The sequence below is a fragment of the Grammomys surdaster genome, unplaced genomic scaffold (assembly GCF_004785775.1).
Source record: "Grammomys surdaster isolate TR1022 unplaced genomic scaffold, NIH_TR_1.0 126013, whole genome shotgun sequence".
Classification (NCBI taxonomy): domain Eukaryota; kingdom Metazoa; phylum Chordata; class Mammalia; order Rodentia; family Muridae; genus Grammomys; species Grammomys surdaster.
The window spans coordinates 2,893,595-2,912,532 of record NW_021620828.1 but is presented as its reverse complement, the minus strand read 5'-3'; the positions used below and the strand labels follow the sequence as shown (position 1 = coordinate 2,912,532).

The 18,938-nt window shown below is 46.8% G+C and overlaps 1 protein-coding gene across 1 annotated transcript in view; it reads left to right on the top strand.

Annotated features, from left to right (window-relative positions):
- Positions 1-18,625, top strand: part of Ccnd2 (cyclin D2) — a 27,252-nt gene extending 8,627 nt beyond the window's left edge. Inside the window, exons 4-5 of the mRNA XM_028754432.1 lie at positions 3,318-3,466; positions 13,397-18,625. Coding sequence (XP_028610265.1) covers positions 3,318-3,466; positions 13,397-13,546 — 299 coding nt within the window. The 3' untranslated portion in view covers positions 13,547-18,625. The remainder of the gene's footprint in view (positions 1-3,317; positions 3,467-13,396) is intronic.
- Positions 18,626-18,938: the final 313 nt, after the last annotated feature.

Sequence of the window (18,938 nt, the reverse complement as noted above, 5' to 3'; positions counted from 1 at the left end):
TCATTAGCAGTTATTGTCTTGAACTATAAAGGACAGGTTGGCTGAACTCTTTCTGAAGGTGTCAGATGTGTGCGTGCTGAATGACATCATGGGTGTCCTTTGCTGACCAAGGAGCATCCTGGGTCTGGTTCTTTAAACTTCGGCACAGGTTGAAGGTGAGGAAGAGACAGAGACAACAGACTTTTTGGCTGGGTCTCAGAACGAACTCCCTCCCCCTAGTGGAGAACAAGAGTAAAGCAGCCTCCAGGAGGCTTTTGTTAGCACTACTCAGGCTCCTGCGTTTTACTCAATATTCCTCTCATTGGGCACAACGACAGCATCCCACTTTTAAACCCTATTGGTGTAAAACAGCTTGGCCAGTGAAATCTCATTTTTTTTAAAGTGCAGGTTCCAAGTTGGCGGATATGGAGTGCTTCTCCTGGTCCTTGTGTAGATTAGGGAGTCACTCCAGATCCCCAGCTGCTTCTATGGCATCCTTGATATTTGGTACCACGAGGAGATGGCAGATGAATCTAAGGCCCATGTGGTTGACTTCTGGGCAAGAGCCCTTCTGTGTTTCCTTCCGTGGTGTGTAGGAGGTAACATTGAGGGTGACTCTAAACCCAGACTGGATTGGGGTACCAAGGTCTCCAGCACTCCTGATGAGTGAGTGGCACTGAGCAATTGTCTGACACTCCAAGATTTCCATCCAATGTACTGGGTCCTTTGCCTGCTTCCACCAGGAGGGAGGAGGTCAGGCCTGGGGCTCCTCAGAGAAGCACTGCTCCTAGATCCTAGGTGGACCACATCAGAGTAAATGCGGACTGCGTAGCAAAAGGGTAAGGATTAAGACCAAGGGTGACCGACATCTGACATCTCAGGTTTACCCCAAGCCAGGTTCTATGCATGGTTTATAGCATGCATGGCCCTTGTAACTAATCCTCAGGATAGCACTGTGAAAAGGGTAAATTAGTACTTTTTGCTGTTGTTTTCCAAGACAGGGTTTCTCTGGGTAGCTCTGGCTATCCTGGAACTTGCTCTGTAGACCAGACTGGCCTTGAACCCTGAGATCCATCAGCCTCTGCTTCCTGAGTGCCACCACCACCCAGAAAATTAGTACCCTTTTTGTAGGTCAGAAAAGTTTCTTTCAAAGATACCCATGTTGTGTATATGAAATCAAGCACAGCACTCCAAACTGGCATGCACTGCTGTGTAGTAAATTGGCTACACAGCCATAAGAAACTGCTACTTCTTGGGAGCGCCTGTTTTTCCACTTGGGAAGGGATAGTTGTGCGTACTGGAGCATGGTATGCTCCACATGCTAACCCTGAGTTGGCTTTGTTATCAGTGTGGCTGGCTGCAAAGTTCTGCAGGGATGATGGGTATACCCCAATCTGAAGCTTCGGCACAAGGAAGGGAACGTTGAGGGCACTTCAGCGCCCTGTCACTGACAGATGCTGTCACCCGGGGCCTCTGTGGGCCCAGGGCCATGGGCTGGCTACCTCCTCTATACTATGAATATCACGGGTGGCAGCTAACGATGTTACTGAATAGAGAAACAGTCTCCTGTAGCTCATATGGGAGAGACCTACAGCAGAGCAAGAACCAAGGGAGGGAATTTGGCTTCATCACATCACTCAGGATAAAGAAGACACAACAGGGGTCAGCGGCCAGCAGGAGTTAGGTGAAGAAACCCTGTAATATATGGCCCTCAAGGTGAAAATGGTGAACAGCGAAAGGAAGACAGCCAAGAAGACAGACAGACAGACAGACAGACAGGCCTACCCAGTGCTCCTGGGATTGAGCCCACGTGGAAGGGTACATGTGCATGGTTCACTGATTCGTGGAGTGTCTAAGAACAGTAGAGCCTCAATGCTGAGACACTGGCTTTCCGTTGTAAAAGCTTCTCTGTGATGCACTGCTGTAAGAGGCCATTGCATTAAGAGAAGGGAAGAGTCCAGGTTGCTCTGAGTGTGCCATGTGCAGCCCAGGATTCTCACTATGAGCTGAAGTGTGACTCATGTGTCCCTCTGTGATCTGCCTTCAGTCTCCACTGGTCTTATTGGTATCTTGACATATCTAGAGATCAGACACTGGAAAGTGGCCCCCATTTCACAGCTGCTACTAGATGATGACACTGTTACCTCTTTAAACTTCGAGCCCAAGGCAGGGACAAAGACAAGATCAACTTGACAATTCCCAGGTTTCCTTCCATCCATAACGTCACCCTCCATGGTGGCTTTGTGTGTTAAACAGATACCACATGCAATGCATGCACGTTAGCAGTTAGCAGGGCCAGCCCACCTTGACAGGATTCACCTCTGCATATAACTAGTAGTTAATGGATTGTAGCTACACAGCCCCTTAGAGAATCACTCGGTGATGAATGAGTTTAAGGTCCAAGGTTGCCCCTACTATTTAAGGTAAATCCCCTGTCTTAACTCTTAGAAAATACGAGTGTGATTAGAATTTAATTGTTAGTCTTTGGTATTTGAGAAAAATCCTGTCCTCTGCCCTAATGTTCTGAAGATCCTGAACATGGGGTTAGAAGTTGAGAATCAAGAGAATTAAGCCATCTCATTCTCTCATTCTGCTTCTTTGTTTAGCTTACGTGCATACGCATGTACACACACACACACACACACACACACACACACGTATGTGTACCAGGCATATGCCTGATGCCTGTGGAGGTCAGAAGAAGGTATCAGACTCCTTGGGATTGGAGTTACAGACAGTTCGTATGGATGCTGAAAACCAAACCTGGGTCCTCTGGGGGTGTAATAAGTACTCTTACTCTTACCCAGCCCCTCATTAGTATTTCTTTATGACTAGCCAGAGATTAAGGCAAGATCCTATTGGAATATCATAAAATTCTCATGGTTTCTCCCATCGCCTTGTACTTTGTCCTCCCTCTTTCAAACATGGAAAGCCCATAGCTATCCCACCTGCAGGACAGACAGAGCACTGACTTGTACAATTGCATGCTCTTCGTCTTCCCCCCCCACCCCATGGAAGATGCCATGTTTTAATCACCTCTCTGGTCAAGAAAAAAAAATTCCTGGCAACTATTAACTTCCTGGGACTCAGAGCGCCAGGTGATTTGCTATGTACTCAGATATGCGCCCTTTCTCTCCTGCCTCTGTCTCTTTGAGAATATCCACAGCTGACAAATCAATAAAGGGCTTCCTGTGGAAGAAGGAGTCGAGGGAGACAGTGGCTGTGCATCCAGGGATCCTAGGGCAGTAGGTCTGCACCGTGTCGAGCATGTGCTGGCTGTCAAGCACTGAGCCCCGTTTTCCTTCTGTGCCTGACTTCTAGCCTCTCGTTCTTTGCAGACTTCAAGTTTGCCATGTACCCGCCATCGATGATCGCAACGGGAAGCGTGGGAGCAGCCATCTGTGGGCTTCAGCAGGATGACGAAGTGAACACACTCACGTGTGATGCCCTGACTGAGCTGCTGGCCAAGATCACCCACACTGATGTGGTAGGTACCCGCCTCCTTGACTGAAACCAGATGCCTCTCCTCAAGTTCCAGGAAAGATGGTTGGTTTATGATGGTGGCTCAGAGTCTTGTTGTTGTTGTTTTTTAAAGGTCAGACTCCAGCAGAGTGATGCCTTCGCTCGAGGTGTGTGTGTGTGTGTGTGTGTGTGTGTGTGTAGGGTATGTGTATGGATGTGTGGAGGTGTGACTGGGGGTTGGGTTTTTGGTATCCCAGGCAACCACTGTACCACTGAGCTACATCATCAGCTCTTCTCTAATTTTTTTTTTTTAGATTCATTTATTTTATGTATGTGAGTATCTGAGTATACTAGAACTGTCTTCAGACACACCAGAAGAGGGCATCGGATCCCATTACAGATGGTTGTAAGCCACCGTGTGGTTGCTGGGAATTGAACCCAGAACCTCTGGGAGAATAGTCAGTTGTCTTATCTCTAGCCTTTCTTCTCTAAATTTTATTGAGAGACAGTCTCACGAAGTTGCCTGGGCTGGTCTTGAACTTGTGATCCTCCTGCCTCTGCTTCCCTATAGCTGCGATTACAGGTGTGCACAATGGCTTCCTGCTTCCTCTTAGGGGTTTGAAAGCATGCCTGTACCTTAGAATACAGACAGGACCTCAGCAGGCTGATAGAAGGGGGAGGGCTGGTGAGTGATTTTCCTCTGCGGCGTAGGGTTCATGTCCATTTATGTGCACGTTGTCAGGCCTCTGCTCTGCCGTGGAGAGCGTCCAGGTCTACTCACTCTCCAATGAGGCGGTAAGGCACAAAGAGGGGACAGCTAAAGCTGGCCAGTGGCTGAGGCAGAAGGAGCAGATTTGAGACATGGCCTTGTGAGTGATACCTCAACCTGTCAGCCTTGCCACCACCCTGTCTCAGGCTTTCTTTTTTGCTCAAAGTTTTGGTAGATGACAAAGCACACAAGGATGGAGTCCAGTAGAAAGTCAGGAACTATTATTAGCTTTAGGCTTTTTCCATTCTGTGTGGATGGCCCCGAGTCTGCTGCTGGCTGCCAGAATTCAGGGCTCTTAAACACAGAGGTTTTGAGATGGACCAGGATCGCACAAGGTCCTGATTTCACTGGCTAGGATGTAACAATTGGGAAGGGTTCCATCTGGGATGACTCTCAGAGCTTAGACAGTTACCTGCATTTTCCCCCCAGGCAGCGGAGGGGGGATGCAGCGGAGAGGTAGGACAGGTAAAGGCAGAGTGGGGACTCAGGCCTCTGAGCTCTGTCTCCAGCCTGGAAACTTTGCTCACTGCTGTGGCTCTTGAGAGCTTTGTATTCGCAAAAAGCATTCAGCTGAAAGGCCAAGCAGAGAGAGGAGTATTGTTGGCTCTTAGGTCCTGGTACTTCACCACGGAGAGGCTTGGGAATGCAGGGGAAATTCACAAGACACCCTCTGGATATTCAGGGGACTTGAGACTGCCCCATGAGGGAATTTACTGGGTTCAAGGGTCATGTCGTGTAATGCACATGCCTATGGCTGGTGCCTCGCTTCGGTATGCTGAGCACAGGCTGTTTAAACTCAGGAAGCTCAAGGCCATCCATCAACTTACCTGTATTTGGCCATGACACTCTCTCAGAGAGGTGAAGGACTTAGAGGCCTTGGTAGAACTAACCGTGAGTTTTTCTCTGAACCAGGTTTTAAATGGGGCATTTTAAATGTTGGTGCCAAAATGTATGGTTTTTAGTGAGGGCTCCAAGACATGGATTGTGAAACTCCCCACCCCCAACCTCAGTACAGCATGAAGAATGCATTTGTAACTATCCAAGTAGTGGGTGTGTGCATGTGTGCATGTGTGCATGTGTGCGTGTGTACATGCGTGGAGGGACTCAACCCCAGCCCTTGTATTCACTTTTCCTAATGTCTCCTGTTAAGGATTCCTTTATAGATAGGATGCTAGCCAGTAACAAGCACTCCTTTCTTCAGCTTCTAAACACACACACACACACACAGACACAGAGATACACATTTCACACACGTACACCCATACTCACACAGACACATGTACACACATCTTACACACATACACATATATACACATACATGCAGACACACACATACATACATCCTCAGACACAAACACACATATCACCACACTTTTGACAGTTGTAGGCCTGCTCTGATTGGCTGACATCCCCACCAGGGTCCCATCCTTTGCTTTTCTCTCTCACCCCACTCCTTTTTACTGTTCCATATGAGCAGAAACCACCGCTCACCGCTCACTGCTCGAGCGAGCTTCCACAGAAGGAGGCTCTCTGTCTCCACCCCAGTTTGCATGACCGCACCCCAGCCTGTCATCTCAAACTGGAGGTGGCCACCTTCACCTCATGCACCGTGCAACAGTCAGAGAATCCCAGTCTGCTGTCAGACTAGGGTCAATGCAGACAACGCAGCTCCATTGTTTACAGCTATAGATTTGGTACTTTATCTCTTTTAACAAACTTTTGAATTACCTTTGCTTATTTGTGTGTGTGTGTGTGATACATGCCATAACTTGCATGTGGAGGTCAGAGAACAGCCATGTAGGTCCTGGGAATCGAACTTGGGTCAGCAAGCTTAGTGGTAGGCACCCTTACCCACTGAGCCATCTCACTTTCCCTGGTACTTCTTCCTACAAGGGACTCGTGTTTTGTCTTATTTTAGGGGACAGGTCTATTCTTGCCTACAATGGGCTCAAGAATAAACCTTGCAGTATTAAAATCGAAGTGTGGACATAGGAACTAGTAAGACCGACCTCACTTGTCCGGGTACACAGCTGGTGCCTCAAAGTTGCACATGTATGACTGGCTCCTGGAAGCTCACTTCACTTGCTTTCCAGAAGTGTTTTCAGGGGAAAGGATGGGTGTTGTCTGCAGCTTCCCAGGTTCTGCAAGGCCTCCCCTCCCCTCCATCAATATATGTCGTCTGAAGGGCTGAAGTCTAAATGAAGACCAATTGGCTGCCATGCTGTTCAGAAGGAGAGGAGTTCTGATTTCATGACCTCTGCTCACCCTTTTGTGGATGAAGAAGTGGTGTGTTTGAATCATGCCCCTGACTCACTTCTGGAAGCACTTAGAATAGCCAGTTGTCGCAGACTGCTGCCTTACAGAGTATAGATGAGCAAGGCATGGTCCCTAGACGCCATGGTAGAAGCTAGAATGGGCAGACGGAGCATAGACAATAATTTAGTGATTAATCAAGGAGTGGAAAGTAAGGGCTAGAGATGGTTTGGTGATTAAAAGCACTGACTGCTCTTCCAGAGCACCTGGGTATGATTCCCAGCACCTATGTAGCGCCTCACAATGATCTGTACCTCACACACACGGTGCACAGACACATATGCAGGCAAAGCACCAATACACATAAGCATAGATTAATTAAAATTTAATAAAGAAAAGGTAAAAAAGTATGCAAGGTCCTCACAAACGCTAGTGCGTTCTGCGCTTTAAGAGAGGCAGGGCATTTCTTTAGACGATGCCTAATGATGGCTAATGCAGAATTTGAGCTGAGCAAAAATTTGCAAAATATATCCTTCGACTAGAGAAGCAAGATGTGGTATTTCCATGCAATGGGATATCATATAGCCTTTCAAAAGAAATGTTATCCTATAGACACTTAGTATTTGGTTAAGCTGAAAAGCATTGTGCTAAGTGAAATAAGCCAGACACAAAAGACAAGTCATATATGAAGCAGCCGGAGAGGTCAAATTCATAGAAACAAAAATTGGGATGGAGGTTCCCAGGACCAGGAAGGAAGGAAGGAAGGAAGGAAGGAAGGAAGGAAGGAAGGAAGGAAGGAAGGCAGGCCAGGCAATGTAAGTGCACACAGAGTTTCCAGTTGGAGGTGGAGCATCATAGTCATAACATAGAGTATGTATGTATGTGCATTGCACCAAAATGCACTGAAATGGTCAATTTTATGTCATTTTTTTAAAGATTTATTATGAATACAGTGTTCTGCTTACATGTATTTCTAGAGGCCAGAAGAGGGCACCAGATCTCATGATAGATGGTTATGAGCCATCATGTGGTTACTGGGAATTGAACTCAGGACCTCTGGAAGAGTAGCCAGTGCTCTTAACCTCTGAGCCATCTCTCCAGTCCCCATGTCATGATATTTTATCCATATAAATATACCACACTCATATGGACCATCCCTGGGAAATCTCAGTTAGTATGTTGCTCTTTCCTATGGAGAAGTTAAACCAACCCCCAGGACCACATTTGCTCCCTTGTGACAAATAGAAGCCAGGAGACACTGCTAGCTGGCTGCCGTTCCTCAGTTCCCCGTGTTTTTCACAGTCTTTTCAGAGCCACCAAGTTCTACTCTCACTTTAGGTGGCAATTCATGGATGGCCTGAGATCAAGGTTGACAGTAGGTCCCCTGGACTTGTCTGCCACACCTAGACAACATTGCCCAGCTCACTGGCAGCAGATAGTTGGGACTTCAGGGACCCACGCGGCTCTGAGAAAGTGGGGCTTTGTTTTTCCATCTGGTTGCCAAAATAAATTGGACTGCTCCATTCCAAAGAGAACTCTGAGTGAGAAGCCTGACAGTTTTACAGGGAGGGAAGTCTCAGAGGGTAGTGTATTTTAGGTACTTTCCCCTTCCAGCCACAAGTTAAGAGTTACTAAAAACAGATGCTAGCCAGGGAGGCAGGCTGGCTCTCCGGGAACTTCTGCATACCTAGACTTTGGTTGCCAAGGGTGAGTTTGAGAGCAAGGATCGGCTATCTCAGTCCTCCACAGAATCAGGTTCCCTTTCTTTTTCCTCCACAGTGTAATCTTGCTGTGGTCCAGAATTTACCTCACTGTTCAAGAACCTTGAACTTGGCTTTTTATCCCAAACCTCCGGCAGTCATTAGAAACTGAAGCTGGAGGAAGGGAGGATCGAAGGACAAAAGGCAGCCAGGAGTTTCAAATGCGCCTCTCATTCATTCAGGACCTTAGGAAAGATTTATCATCTGTCTGTATCTCCCTGTCTATCCAGCTACATCTAGGTAATTAAACACTAGTTATATGTCAGAAGATTTATCTTAGAGCAAGCCTCTTAATTTTCACGGTCACACACTTAAGGCAACGTATAGTGTAACTGGTATGAGACTCAGTGGTAGAATATTTGCCTAATGTGTGCTAGGTTCTGGGGGTTCAATCCCCAGCACTTCAAGGCAGAAAAAAAAACCACAAAAGTTGAATTGAGGCTTCTGCACTGTAAGATTTGAGGAAGTTTCTAGAAGATATTTAATGGAACAAATATGGGCTCTAGTAATGCTGTCAGTTCTGCCTGAATTATAACAGAACCCCTTGCCATGTTCTCCAGAACATGCCTAGAATAGATTCTAGAATATTCATCCCTTAGGGTCATCTTGGTATTTTATGATACAGATTCTCAGTGAGTCATTACAAAACAAGTAACTTAGGTGAGTATGGCTCACTTTGAACCCAAACTTTTCTGAGGGGGGAGGGTGTCCCCAGCATCTCTTCTGTTCCCCCCTTAGCTTGAAACTTGTATTCTCAAAGCGCCTCTGAGCGATGTCATCTTCAGTGTGCTTTGCAGGGGATTGGAGCTCTGGAAAGCATGGCTGGAAGGCAGGCTGGTGGTGGGGAGGTGGGTAGGGCTGGGGGTTGCCTCCCTCCCTCCTCGTTTCTTGGCCGCCTCATTCTGTATGCGAGGAAATGAGCCAAGCAGCCTGTGAAGAAAGGAAGAGTGAGATAGTTTCCTAAGTTGTCTCTGCCTGAGTTGGCCGCGGGTCTGTGGCTCATTCAGCCCTTTGTCCCACTGTTGAGTGCTGTGCGTGTGTACTGACAATGGATGGATGCAGTTACACCGGGGGCTCATGGTTGGAGTTCCGTGGGCCCATTCATGGAGGCAGTGGAGGGTGCGGGGCTGAGAGCTCGAGCCAGCAAGTGGAGGAAGTCAGGGGGCTGAGTAACGAGCTGGAGATCATAGCCGCTGCTGTCAGGGCTCTGAGGATGGGGGGCCAGGGCAGTGCAGGGAGGGGGCCATCATCAGAGGAGTTGGAGGGGTGCCCGACCTCCAGCGCAGTGGAGTGCCACCTGTCCGGGCTGACAGACTAGCATTATGGCTTTCCTTTTAATCAGCTTAATTTGGGGCATCTTAACACAATGCCTGCTGCTTTTGGAGGCTGCCTCAAAGCCGAGGTCCTGGAGTTCCTGCTTGTCACATGGGTGTAGCATCTTTTGATTAGGGCCACTGTTGTCATCACCCCTACACACACACGCACACATGCACACGCACACATAGGCACTTGCTTGCACACAGACATGCTTACTTACACACATCCATGTGCGCACGGGCACATATGGCCTGGGTCTTCCTTTCTGGAGAATCTCTGTCCACTATGACCCTACATCAGTAAAGAAGTAGAGAAAATTGGAAAGAGAAAGTTCTCACATTTGAACCTTGCATTGATTTTCTGCTGTCATTCAGAGACAAGCCACTCCCAGTTCCCAGGCTGGTCTCTGCAGGCATCTTACACCTCCAAATTTGCTGATACTCTGATTAGTTTTTTTTTAAATATATATATTTGAAATTATTATTTATTATATATATATATATATGAGCATACTGTCACTGTCTTCAGACACACCAGAAGAGGGCATCAAATCTCATTACAGATGGTTGTGAGCCACCATGTGGTTGCTGGGGATTGAACTCAGGACCTCTGGAAGAACAGTCAGTGATCTTAACCACTAAGCCATATCTCCAGCCCCCCTCTGATTAGTTTTTAAGATGTCACCTGTTAGCCCTTTGGAATTACTCTGAACCCCATGCTTCTCTCCTGTGGGATCCTGACACAAATGACCAGCTCCCCACCCCTGCAGCCTCTGCTCTGCTCCATTGTAGATCATGACTGCCCTGCAGTGGTGTCTTCTTCCTTGCTTTCCACCAGCTCATAGGAAGGGCATTTGCCTTATAGACTCTGAGAGGGGATCCTACAGAGCTGGGGAGGCTGTAACTGTTGGGATTGATTGATGGATGATTGATGGATGATTGATTGATATTGGAGGAATACCATGCACCCACCCTCAGGAAGGAGTATGTTAGGCATTTCCTGCAGGTAGAGGATTTCTACCTGGCTAAGTCAGGACTGAAGGACCCTAGTTGAAAGTAGAGCTAGTAGCTGACCACTTGTGAGGAAGTGGCCGGTTGAGCAAACCTGATGGGTTTAGCAGCCTACTGGGTGAGTGGCAAATGGCGTTGAAGCCGTCTTTCTTAGGATAACTACACCAGTCCTTGTTCCCCTCTCCAAGTGAGAGGGGGCAAAGATCATCCAGAGTCAGTAATGATTTGAATTTTGAGTTAACACTTGAAGGGAGAGCATACAGTTTATATGAAACCTTTGGATCTTCCTCCAGTGCTTAGACTAGCCAGTGAGCCTACCCTTGGCTGAACCGGTACATCATGCTTGTATTATCTTGAGCCCTTGGCTCTGAATGCCCAGTAGAAGTGACTGCCAGATGTCTTGTCTTCCCTGTAGGGGTTTCTCACAACTGTCCCTTTAAAGTCTCAGGCAGCTAGAAGGGAAGGCTTACTGTAGGAAGAGTAGGCACACTGCAGATCCTAAGGCCCAGTTCTTAAGCTTTCTGCAGGCTGGTTTCTTTCCGAGGACCATCTGGCATGATTAATACAATGGAAATGTACAATGGTCATGGTAATGGGGTAGATAGATGTGCCAACCCAGATGATCTTTTCCAGGGATCAGAAGATAGCAGACTAGTAAAAAAAAGGGTGTATGGACTTGGCCAAGAGGCGCACAATTTCCTACTGTGGAGCAAAGTCTCCTGTGTAGATTACATCAGGAAATATTCACCAAGTAACCCCCCACCACGCACACACACACACACACCTTGAAGATTCCTCATCATCAACAGAAGGGCTCACTATGCAGCCCAGGCTGTCTTCAGAGGCATAACCCTCCAGCCTTCTCCTCAACCAGCTTCCTTTGAAATGGAATGGTTCAGAGTTCTCCTCTCCACCCAGCCTCACAAAGGGCCCCACATCAGCTACAAATCCTACTGTCTTAAAATACCAAAACCCCCAGACTTTATGACGTCTCAGGAAGTTTTTGATTTCTGTGGCCGGGTACACGGTTGGAGGCATGGATGTGGTTGCTGTCTCTGGGGTGTTCCCACTCATTCTCTCTGCCTCCCAGGAAAAAAGCTATTTATATCGCCAAATGCTGCCAGATTGGCCTAGCAGGAAACATGGCAAACAAAAGAGACGATGGCAGGACCCAGGTTTTTAATTGCTAATGAGAGTGGCAGGTACCAAAGATCAGGATGAGAGATGCTGGAGCCTTGGCACATGAGTCCTTTACTTGATACTGTTGAAATTAGCCTGGTGACACCCCTCCCCTTGATGCTGGACCACACCATCTCTAGGACCAACCTGTGGTACATCCTTGTCTTAAGTAACTGGTAATCTATACCTTTGTTCAAAGAAATTTAAGATGGACATGTTCGTGTGCTTTAAAAGTTTCAGCTACTCGAGAGACTGAGGCAGGGGGATCACTTGATTAAAGCCAGCCTGAGAAACATGTTGTCTCAAAATCCAAAGGATTCTTTCCGATTCCAGGACAGATGGAGCCATATCCCCCCACACACACACACACCGATCATTTATTGATTTGCTACTTAGCCCTTCATTTTTATACTTGGCGAAACAGATTGGGGTTTTGCAAATGGAGCAGTGGCCTGCCAGTGTGGAGTGAGCACCAAAGATCCCCCTCCTGCTTCCCACCCTTCCTAGGTTCAGGAAATCATTTCAACCTCTCTGACCTTTGCTCTTGATCAGCTGTCATTCCTCATCTTCCAGCTACCTTAACTGGGGAGCAGATGAGGGATAGGAACGGGAAAAAAATGGAGGTCTAGGGGGTAGGCTGGGCGGGGGTAGAGGATGGAACCATTGCTCCTTGGTAGTTGTTGCCAACTTTATTTTCAGGTCTTTGGAAAAATAAAAATAATACCTTTGTGTTTAGAAACATAAATAGCAACTTCTAGGCGGTGAGGTCTCAACAGTGAAATAAACAGGGAAGTGTGTGTTGAGTTGTGAGCAGGCACCAGGAGATTCAAGTTATCACCTTCTGTATGCACGGGCTGCTTCGTAGCACAGGGAGGTGGAACCAAGAAGCTAGGGTGAAAATCCCTACTAGGGGCAGTTTCCTCAGCTCGCCCCTCCCCCCAACCTTCTAGCCTGAGCCTTAGTCCCATCCCAGTGACAGCCATGACTTGCCCTCACATTCCACGTCTCCCAGCTAATAGAATCCTCTGCCTGGGGCAGCTCACTCTGCATTTTCCCTACCAAATATAGACTAATAGAGGCAACAGTGCAAAATCTTGCTTATTCCCAAATTGGACAAGTTCGAGCGTCCTGAGTTTTGTAAACATGTGCATTGTGGTTTCGAGAGAAGGGTCCAAGGGTGGTAAAGGAGCAGAGAACTCGGGGACTTTTTGTTTCTGAGCACTTGAAATGGTTAGGCATCAGCCTTCTTATCCATTCCTTGATTGCTTGCATGGCTTACAGTGTAGCACCTTGCAGGAACCAAACCTTCTGTGCCACTTTTCCCAGACAGAAGAACCTCCAGTTGATCCCCTGATGACCAGGCAATGGCTTTTTCTAGCTGGATCGCCTGCCAGTCAATGTAGTTTAGAATAAGAAATGCCTGGGCTTTAGCAGATGTGCCAGCTCTGATCTGCTCAATCTGAGATAGGCTTCTAGCTAGTTCCCAGATGGTGCTGACGCTGCCGGCTGTGGACCCCACTTTGTTACTGAGTTTCCGTTGCGTTTGAGAACTTTCCTGTTTTCCTTTGCAGGAAAATGAGAATGTGAGTTGGACAATGTCTGCCTCTGGGAGGTGTCGTGTGCATTTGCATGTGCTAATAGCTCTGGTCTGGACCTCTCTCCTCTAGGATTGTCTCAAAGCCTGCCAGGAGCAAATTGAGGCTGTGCTGCTTAACAGCCTGCAGCAATTCCGTCAGGAGCAGCATAACGGATCCAAGTCTGTGGAAGATCCGGACCAAGCCACCACCCCTACAGACGTGCGGGATGTTGACCTGTGAGGAAGCCATTCGGGCGGCAAGAGAGAGTCGTGTTCATCACCTGCTACTCCCTTCTCTCTCTAGTTATGTCTTGTTCTTTGTGTTTTAGGATGAAACTTCAAAAAACAAAACAAAAAAGCAAAATCTGCCCCACCTAGATCCTATTTAAAGGTCTTTTAGAAATGAGAGGAAAAGGCCGTGTAGCTGAAATGCATGTGGTGCCTGTTCAAAATCCAGTGTAAGGGGATTCCTTGTATATGTGAACCGTTGTTATTTGATGATGCAAACGTTATAGTGAGATGCTTACAGGAGAACCCGCAGACTAGCTAGAGAATGTGTATACCTGCAGTATGGGAACAAATTAGAGGACATTGTCTTTTGTGCTTGTGACACATATGCCCCCGTTAGTAAAACCACAAGGAACCATGGATGCCAGGAAGGCACCAGTAGTTTGCAAAGCAGTGAACCCAAGAAGGAATCAGAAGGGACATGCCGGGGGAGGTTGCCCAGAACCACCCGACCACATGACTGAACCATTTTGGATGTAAGAAGCGCCTTTGGTGCCTCACCACGTGTTTCCAAGACTGAGCGTGTTGGGGTCTCTCTCCGTTGCATACTCTTGCTGACTACAGTAGCTGCTACCTAAGGGATATGTCTTTTGCCAGTTGGACACAGGTGATTGGCTCCTGAGTCTCATGTTTGGTCAATTTGGGCTTCTTCTTCCAAACATGGTTCACTGTAGATGTATCCTACTCTCGTCTGATGGAGGGAATTAGCTATGGGCCATGACCAAAACTCATCTAAGAGGGAGCAGATGGAGACCACAAATGGAATCTGAAACAAAGCTTCCTTATGTAACGGAAGAGGGTGAGGTGATCTTTAATCCCTTATTAAGGAAAAAAAAAAAAACTTAACTTTTGGTGCTGATTGGCATATCTGGTCCACAGTTTAACATTGTGATAAACCATTCTATTAGAAAAAGCACTTTGAAAATTTTGGGGGAGGGTGGGGTGGGATATGGGATGGTTTATGCAAATCATGTTGAATTCACCTTCCTTCTTTGCCCCTCCCCCTGCTGACCTCTTCGGTTACTATTCATTTCTGGAGTGTGATGTTCTGGTACCTAGCGCTGGTGTCCCTGCCAGGGCTGAGAAAGCCCCCTGCTGATACTCCCTTCCAGCATCCCTCGGAAAAGCCTGTAAACAAAGGTCTAAACCATTCTGGTGGTTTAGAAGGATTGAATCCCCGTCTATGTTTTTCTCCTTTGGACATGGAAAGAGAACTTACTTCTGGTGCAAAGGCTGAACATCAGGGTGTGGCATTTTGGTCCCTTTTCCGGTTTTTTTTTTTTTTTTGGTTTTTATTTGTTTGTTTGTTAATTTTAGTGCAAAGTTGTATTCATTGTACTTGAAGACCTCCTCTCCCACTTCTTTGAGGCCGTCAGTAAACAGAAGTTGGAGCCGCAGTTGTTTTGTTTTTTTTTTTCTTTTTTTTTTTTTGCACAATTATAATTGACAGGTGATGAAGCTATTTGTTAAAATATCTGCCTTTTTTTTTTTTTTTAAGAGAAAAGATCAGAACAGGGCTGCTTTGAAGAGTTATCTACACAGGTTCTGCCTTGTTTCACAGTATGAGGGTTGAAGATGGAGAAACATCTAAAGGTCTCTTATCTTTCATTTTCTTTCGTTCTGTTTATTATTATTTTTCGCTGCTAAGAAGCTAAGATGGTTCGTCCCCATTCACAGTAACAGTACCGAGCTGTAATGTTTCACGGTGTGCTGCTATTTTAGAAACATTGTTATAATATATTATTTTACTGCTTAAATTTCAAGTCCCGAAGTAGATGGTTGAGACATGAGTTCTTTGTACTGGAAAAGCTTTTTTCCTCTGTGCCCGTTCTTCTGGTAGTGTTGATGGGTTTGCGTTTCGTTTGGTTTCGTTTTGTTCCTTTTCTTCCGTGCTTCTTCATTTCCAGGTTTTCTTTCCTCTGATCACATTCTTCAAAGAGAGTATTCTTTACCTCAGGTTTACTGGACAAAAAAAACAAAACAAAACAAAACAAAACCAATAATGGTAACAATGTACTTCTTTTTGTTTCCATAATACCTCACAGCTATACCGTTTTTGTTTGGAAGGCAAGAAGCACAGGACAGGCAGAAGGCGGGAGCTGGGCATCCTCCTAGGTTGAAGGCAGGAGAGATCTGACCCTAGGGTCTCAGACCAGAGGTCTTTTCTGTCTCGAAGGTCACCAGGCTCCCTCCTTATGATAGAAGACAATGCTGAAGGGCTCTTCTACAAGGCAGATACTCCGCAAACACAAGCAGTGGACTAGGTCAGCCTGATTTGCATGCATGTACCATGTTCAGTGATGGAGAATTCTGGCAGTTAGGGGACCCTCCCCCATCTCGTAGCCCAGTCAGACACAGGACTTTCCTATTAATGGGGTCCCTTCACCATGAACACAGACCAGTTTCCCTCTCCTTGGCATTGACACCCCAACTTCGGATGGTCTCCGAAGCCTTCCCTAGGGCTGAGTCTGTGGTGCAGAGTCTGCCACACACGTGGGTGGTATTCCTTTCTCCCTCTCTTGTCCTTTACAGTGGCAGGCAAGCGCTGTGCGTGGCCAGGGTGTCTGTGTGTGGCATTGAAAGGCGTCAGGTTTTGGATCCCATTGAGTGGGCAAGGTAGGAGGTACAGGTTGAATGAGTCTGGAATGCAAGTTGAAAGAAGGGAGAGGCTGTTTCTGTGGACTCGTGTGTATTTAGGAAGGATTGGGACTTGGTGAATTAGTATAACCCTAAAGTTCTAGGGACTTTGTGATGGGACAGTGGGTAATAGTTTGGGAAGTTTGAGAGGGGAAAAGGGAGAGGCCTGCAGCTAGCCAGTGTTTATCCAGAGCTCACACTGCACAGCCCACTCTCCCAGTCCTTAAGAAACCCCACAGAACTTGACGGACACACTCCCTTGAGTTCTTGGGCAACTGGGGTGCCTGATAAATGACCTCTGAACTTAACAGAAACATTGAATGAAGGAAGCTGACACACAAGGGGAGAGGCCGGTTATTGTCTGCCCCTCCATCCCTCTTACCTGGAACCTAAGAGACACTTCCTGTTTGCATCCTCGGAACCTAGTGGGATGGGTCCCCTAGAGTGGCCATTCTGCCTGCTCCTCAGTTACACACAGGAAGGGAGTCTGGAGCCCTTGGTGACCAATACCTTCTGCTTAGATCTGGGTCTCTTTGTTAGTATTTCTGTCCCAGAGGAGTATAAACGATTTCAGCTTGCTCTCCCCAGCCCTCTTCATATCCTACAGAAGGGATTACAGATTCTGGTCTTTTTCTGCCTTGCTAATGATCTCTTCTTTGTTTTTAATTTGTCGTTGTTGTTTGTTTGTTTGTTTTTTTCCTCCATCAGTGAGGGCTAAGTTGTACCCCTAGCCTGCCAAATTTTGATCCTTCCCTGTTTTGACCAAATCCTAGGGGAAAGAAACCCTAGTATGCCAAAAAATAATATGCTAAGCATAAGGAGATTCACAATGGCTCCTAAAAACCAGGCAGCCTGCGAGTGGTGAGCTGTTTCTCAATGAGACAGCTTGCAGAGGCTGCTTTGGTTTGAACTGTCCCCAGGACACCATGGGAAAGCAGAGCGTGTCTTGTAGGCAGCTAACTTTAAGGTGCATGCCTACCAAGACAGACTCCTCTCTAGCAGGCAGTCTTGGGGTACGCACCCCCAGATCCCATCTTGTTGCTAGCAGGGTAAGTGACCCCTCCAGGGGGAGCTTAATAGCTTTCCTATAGTCTAGCTCTTTGGGGACCCACCAGACTGTGCCTTGAGAACTGTAAGACCACAGGCTAAGATGGGGTGGCTTTCACAAAGGAGGCAGAGGAGCTTTGTCTCCATGGATTATGGGGACAGGGCTGGGAGGACCACACTTGTACCCTATGTCCTGGACAGTGTACTGGTGGTGTGCTAACCGGAGATAGCAATCAGAAGTCTAAGTATGGCTTACTTCTAAGCCCAAAGGATTCCTCCTTGGTTACCTTAGACAGTGCAGCCTTGGGAATAGCTTTAAAAGGGAAATTAATACTGAGACAGTGAAGTACCCTTAAGCTGACAGCCCTTCATAGGTCCACACGACACACGGGCTTTTTTCTCAGTGCAGACTCCAGGTGGTTGTCAACAGCTGCATCTATTTGTATGAAATAGGGTAGGGAAGCCCCCAGGAGGTGTTCTAACTTCCTTACACCAAGTGGCTTTTGATGATTCTGGATTCTCAACAGCATGAAAGAGTCCTCGAGCCAGACAGTGTGCTACTCTGCTTTTGAACGTGGTTGGCCTGTGAGACCCATTCTTGGCTGTGATTTTACAAAGCCATTGACACATACACACACTTGATGGCGCTGCAGACCCGTTCCTTTGCCTGCAGCCCACTTGTGGGGGAAAAGTGCCTTTACTGACACAGTAAAGTCAACTGGTGCCTATCTTTGACAAAAAAAGAAAAAAGACAAAAAAAAAAAACTTTAAAGTGTCTCTTAATTTTTATTGGCTGTCATTCTTATGCTGATCATCTTGTATGTCCCCAGCAAGTCACCGGGCCATCGAATTATCTCCATGTTGTTCATTATCCTTCTGCCATGTACCTCAGATCTATCAGTTGTGATCTCTTGTCTTGGATTATTTTGTTTCTCTCTCTCTCTCTCTCTCTCTCTCTCTCTCTCTCTCTCTCTCTCTCTCTCTTTCTTTAAAATTTGCTTTAAGAGTGTGATGCCATATCAAATCAATGTTGTTCTCTCACGGTATACTCTATAACAGGTGTGGGTGGGGTTTATGGTTGGGATACTAGGAGATGCTAAAGTAGCAGGGTCAATGTGAATCAAAAAGAAAAGGTCTTTAGGAAATCTGGGGGGAAGCACATTGTATTGACTACAGTGCTGATATGACATAGCCGTTAAGTTTTAAGTGATCTTTAAAAAAGAAAAAAAAAACAACCATAACTTGTACTTCTGACTAGTTTGAAGTTGGATTTGCCGATGATGTTGAAAGAGGTTTTGAATGCAATTAGGTTATGCTATTTGGACAATAAACTCACCTTGACCTACAATGTCTGGCTATCATTGACTTATTTCTAGACTGCTAGCCCTCAGACGAGAACATACCCGTCCTGAGTCAGAACTTTGTTGGCAACGGTTGGGAATGATGTAAGATTGAGATCCTAAGCCAGAAGCAACCCCACATCCATGTTTTACAATTCGAGTAGTTGCCTCCTTTTTTCCCCTTTTAGACCATGACTATAGCCAGATGCGTGTGGAAACGTCTGCAAGTGTCTTCAGGAGGTGGCTAAGGCAGCAATGTCATGGCTGGGCTTCCAGAACAGCCCCTGTCTTTTGCCAAATACTCATTCTCTTGGCTGTGAG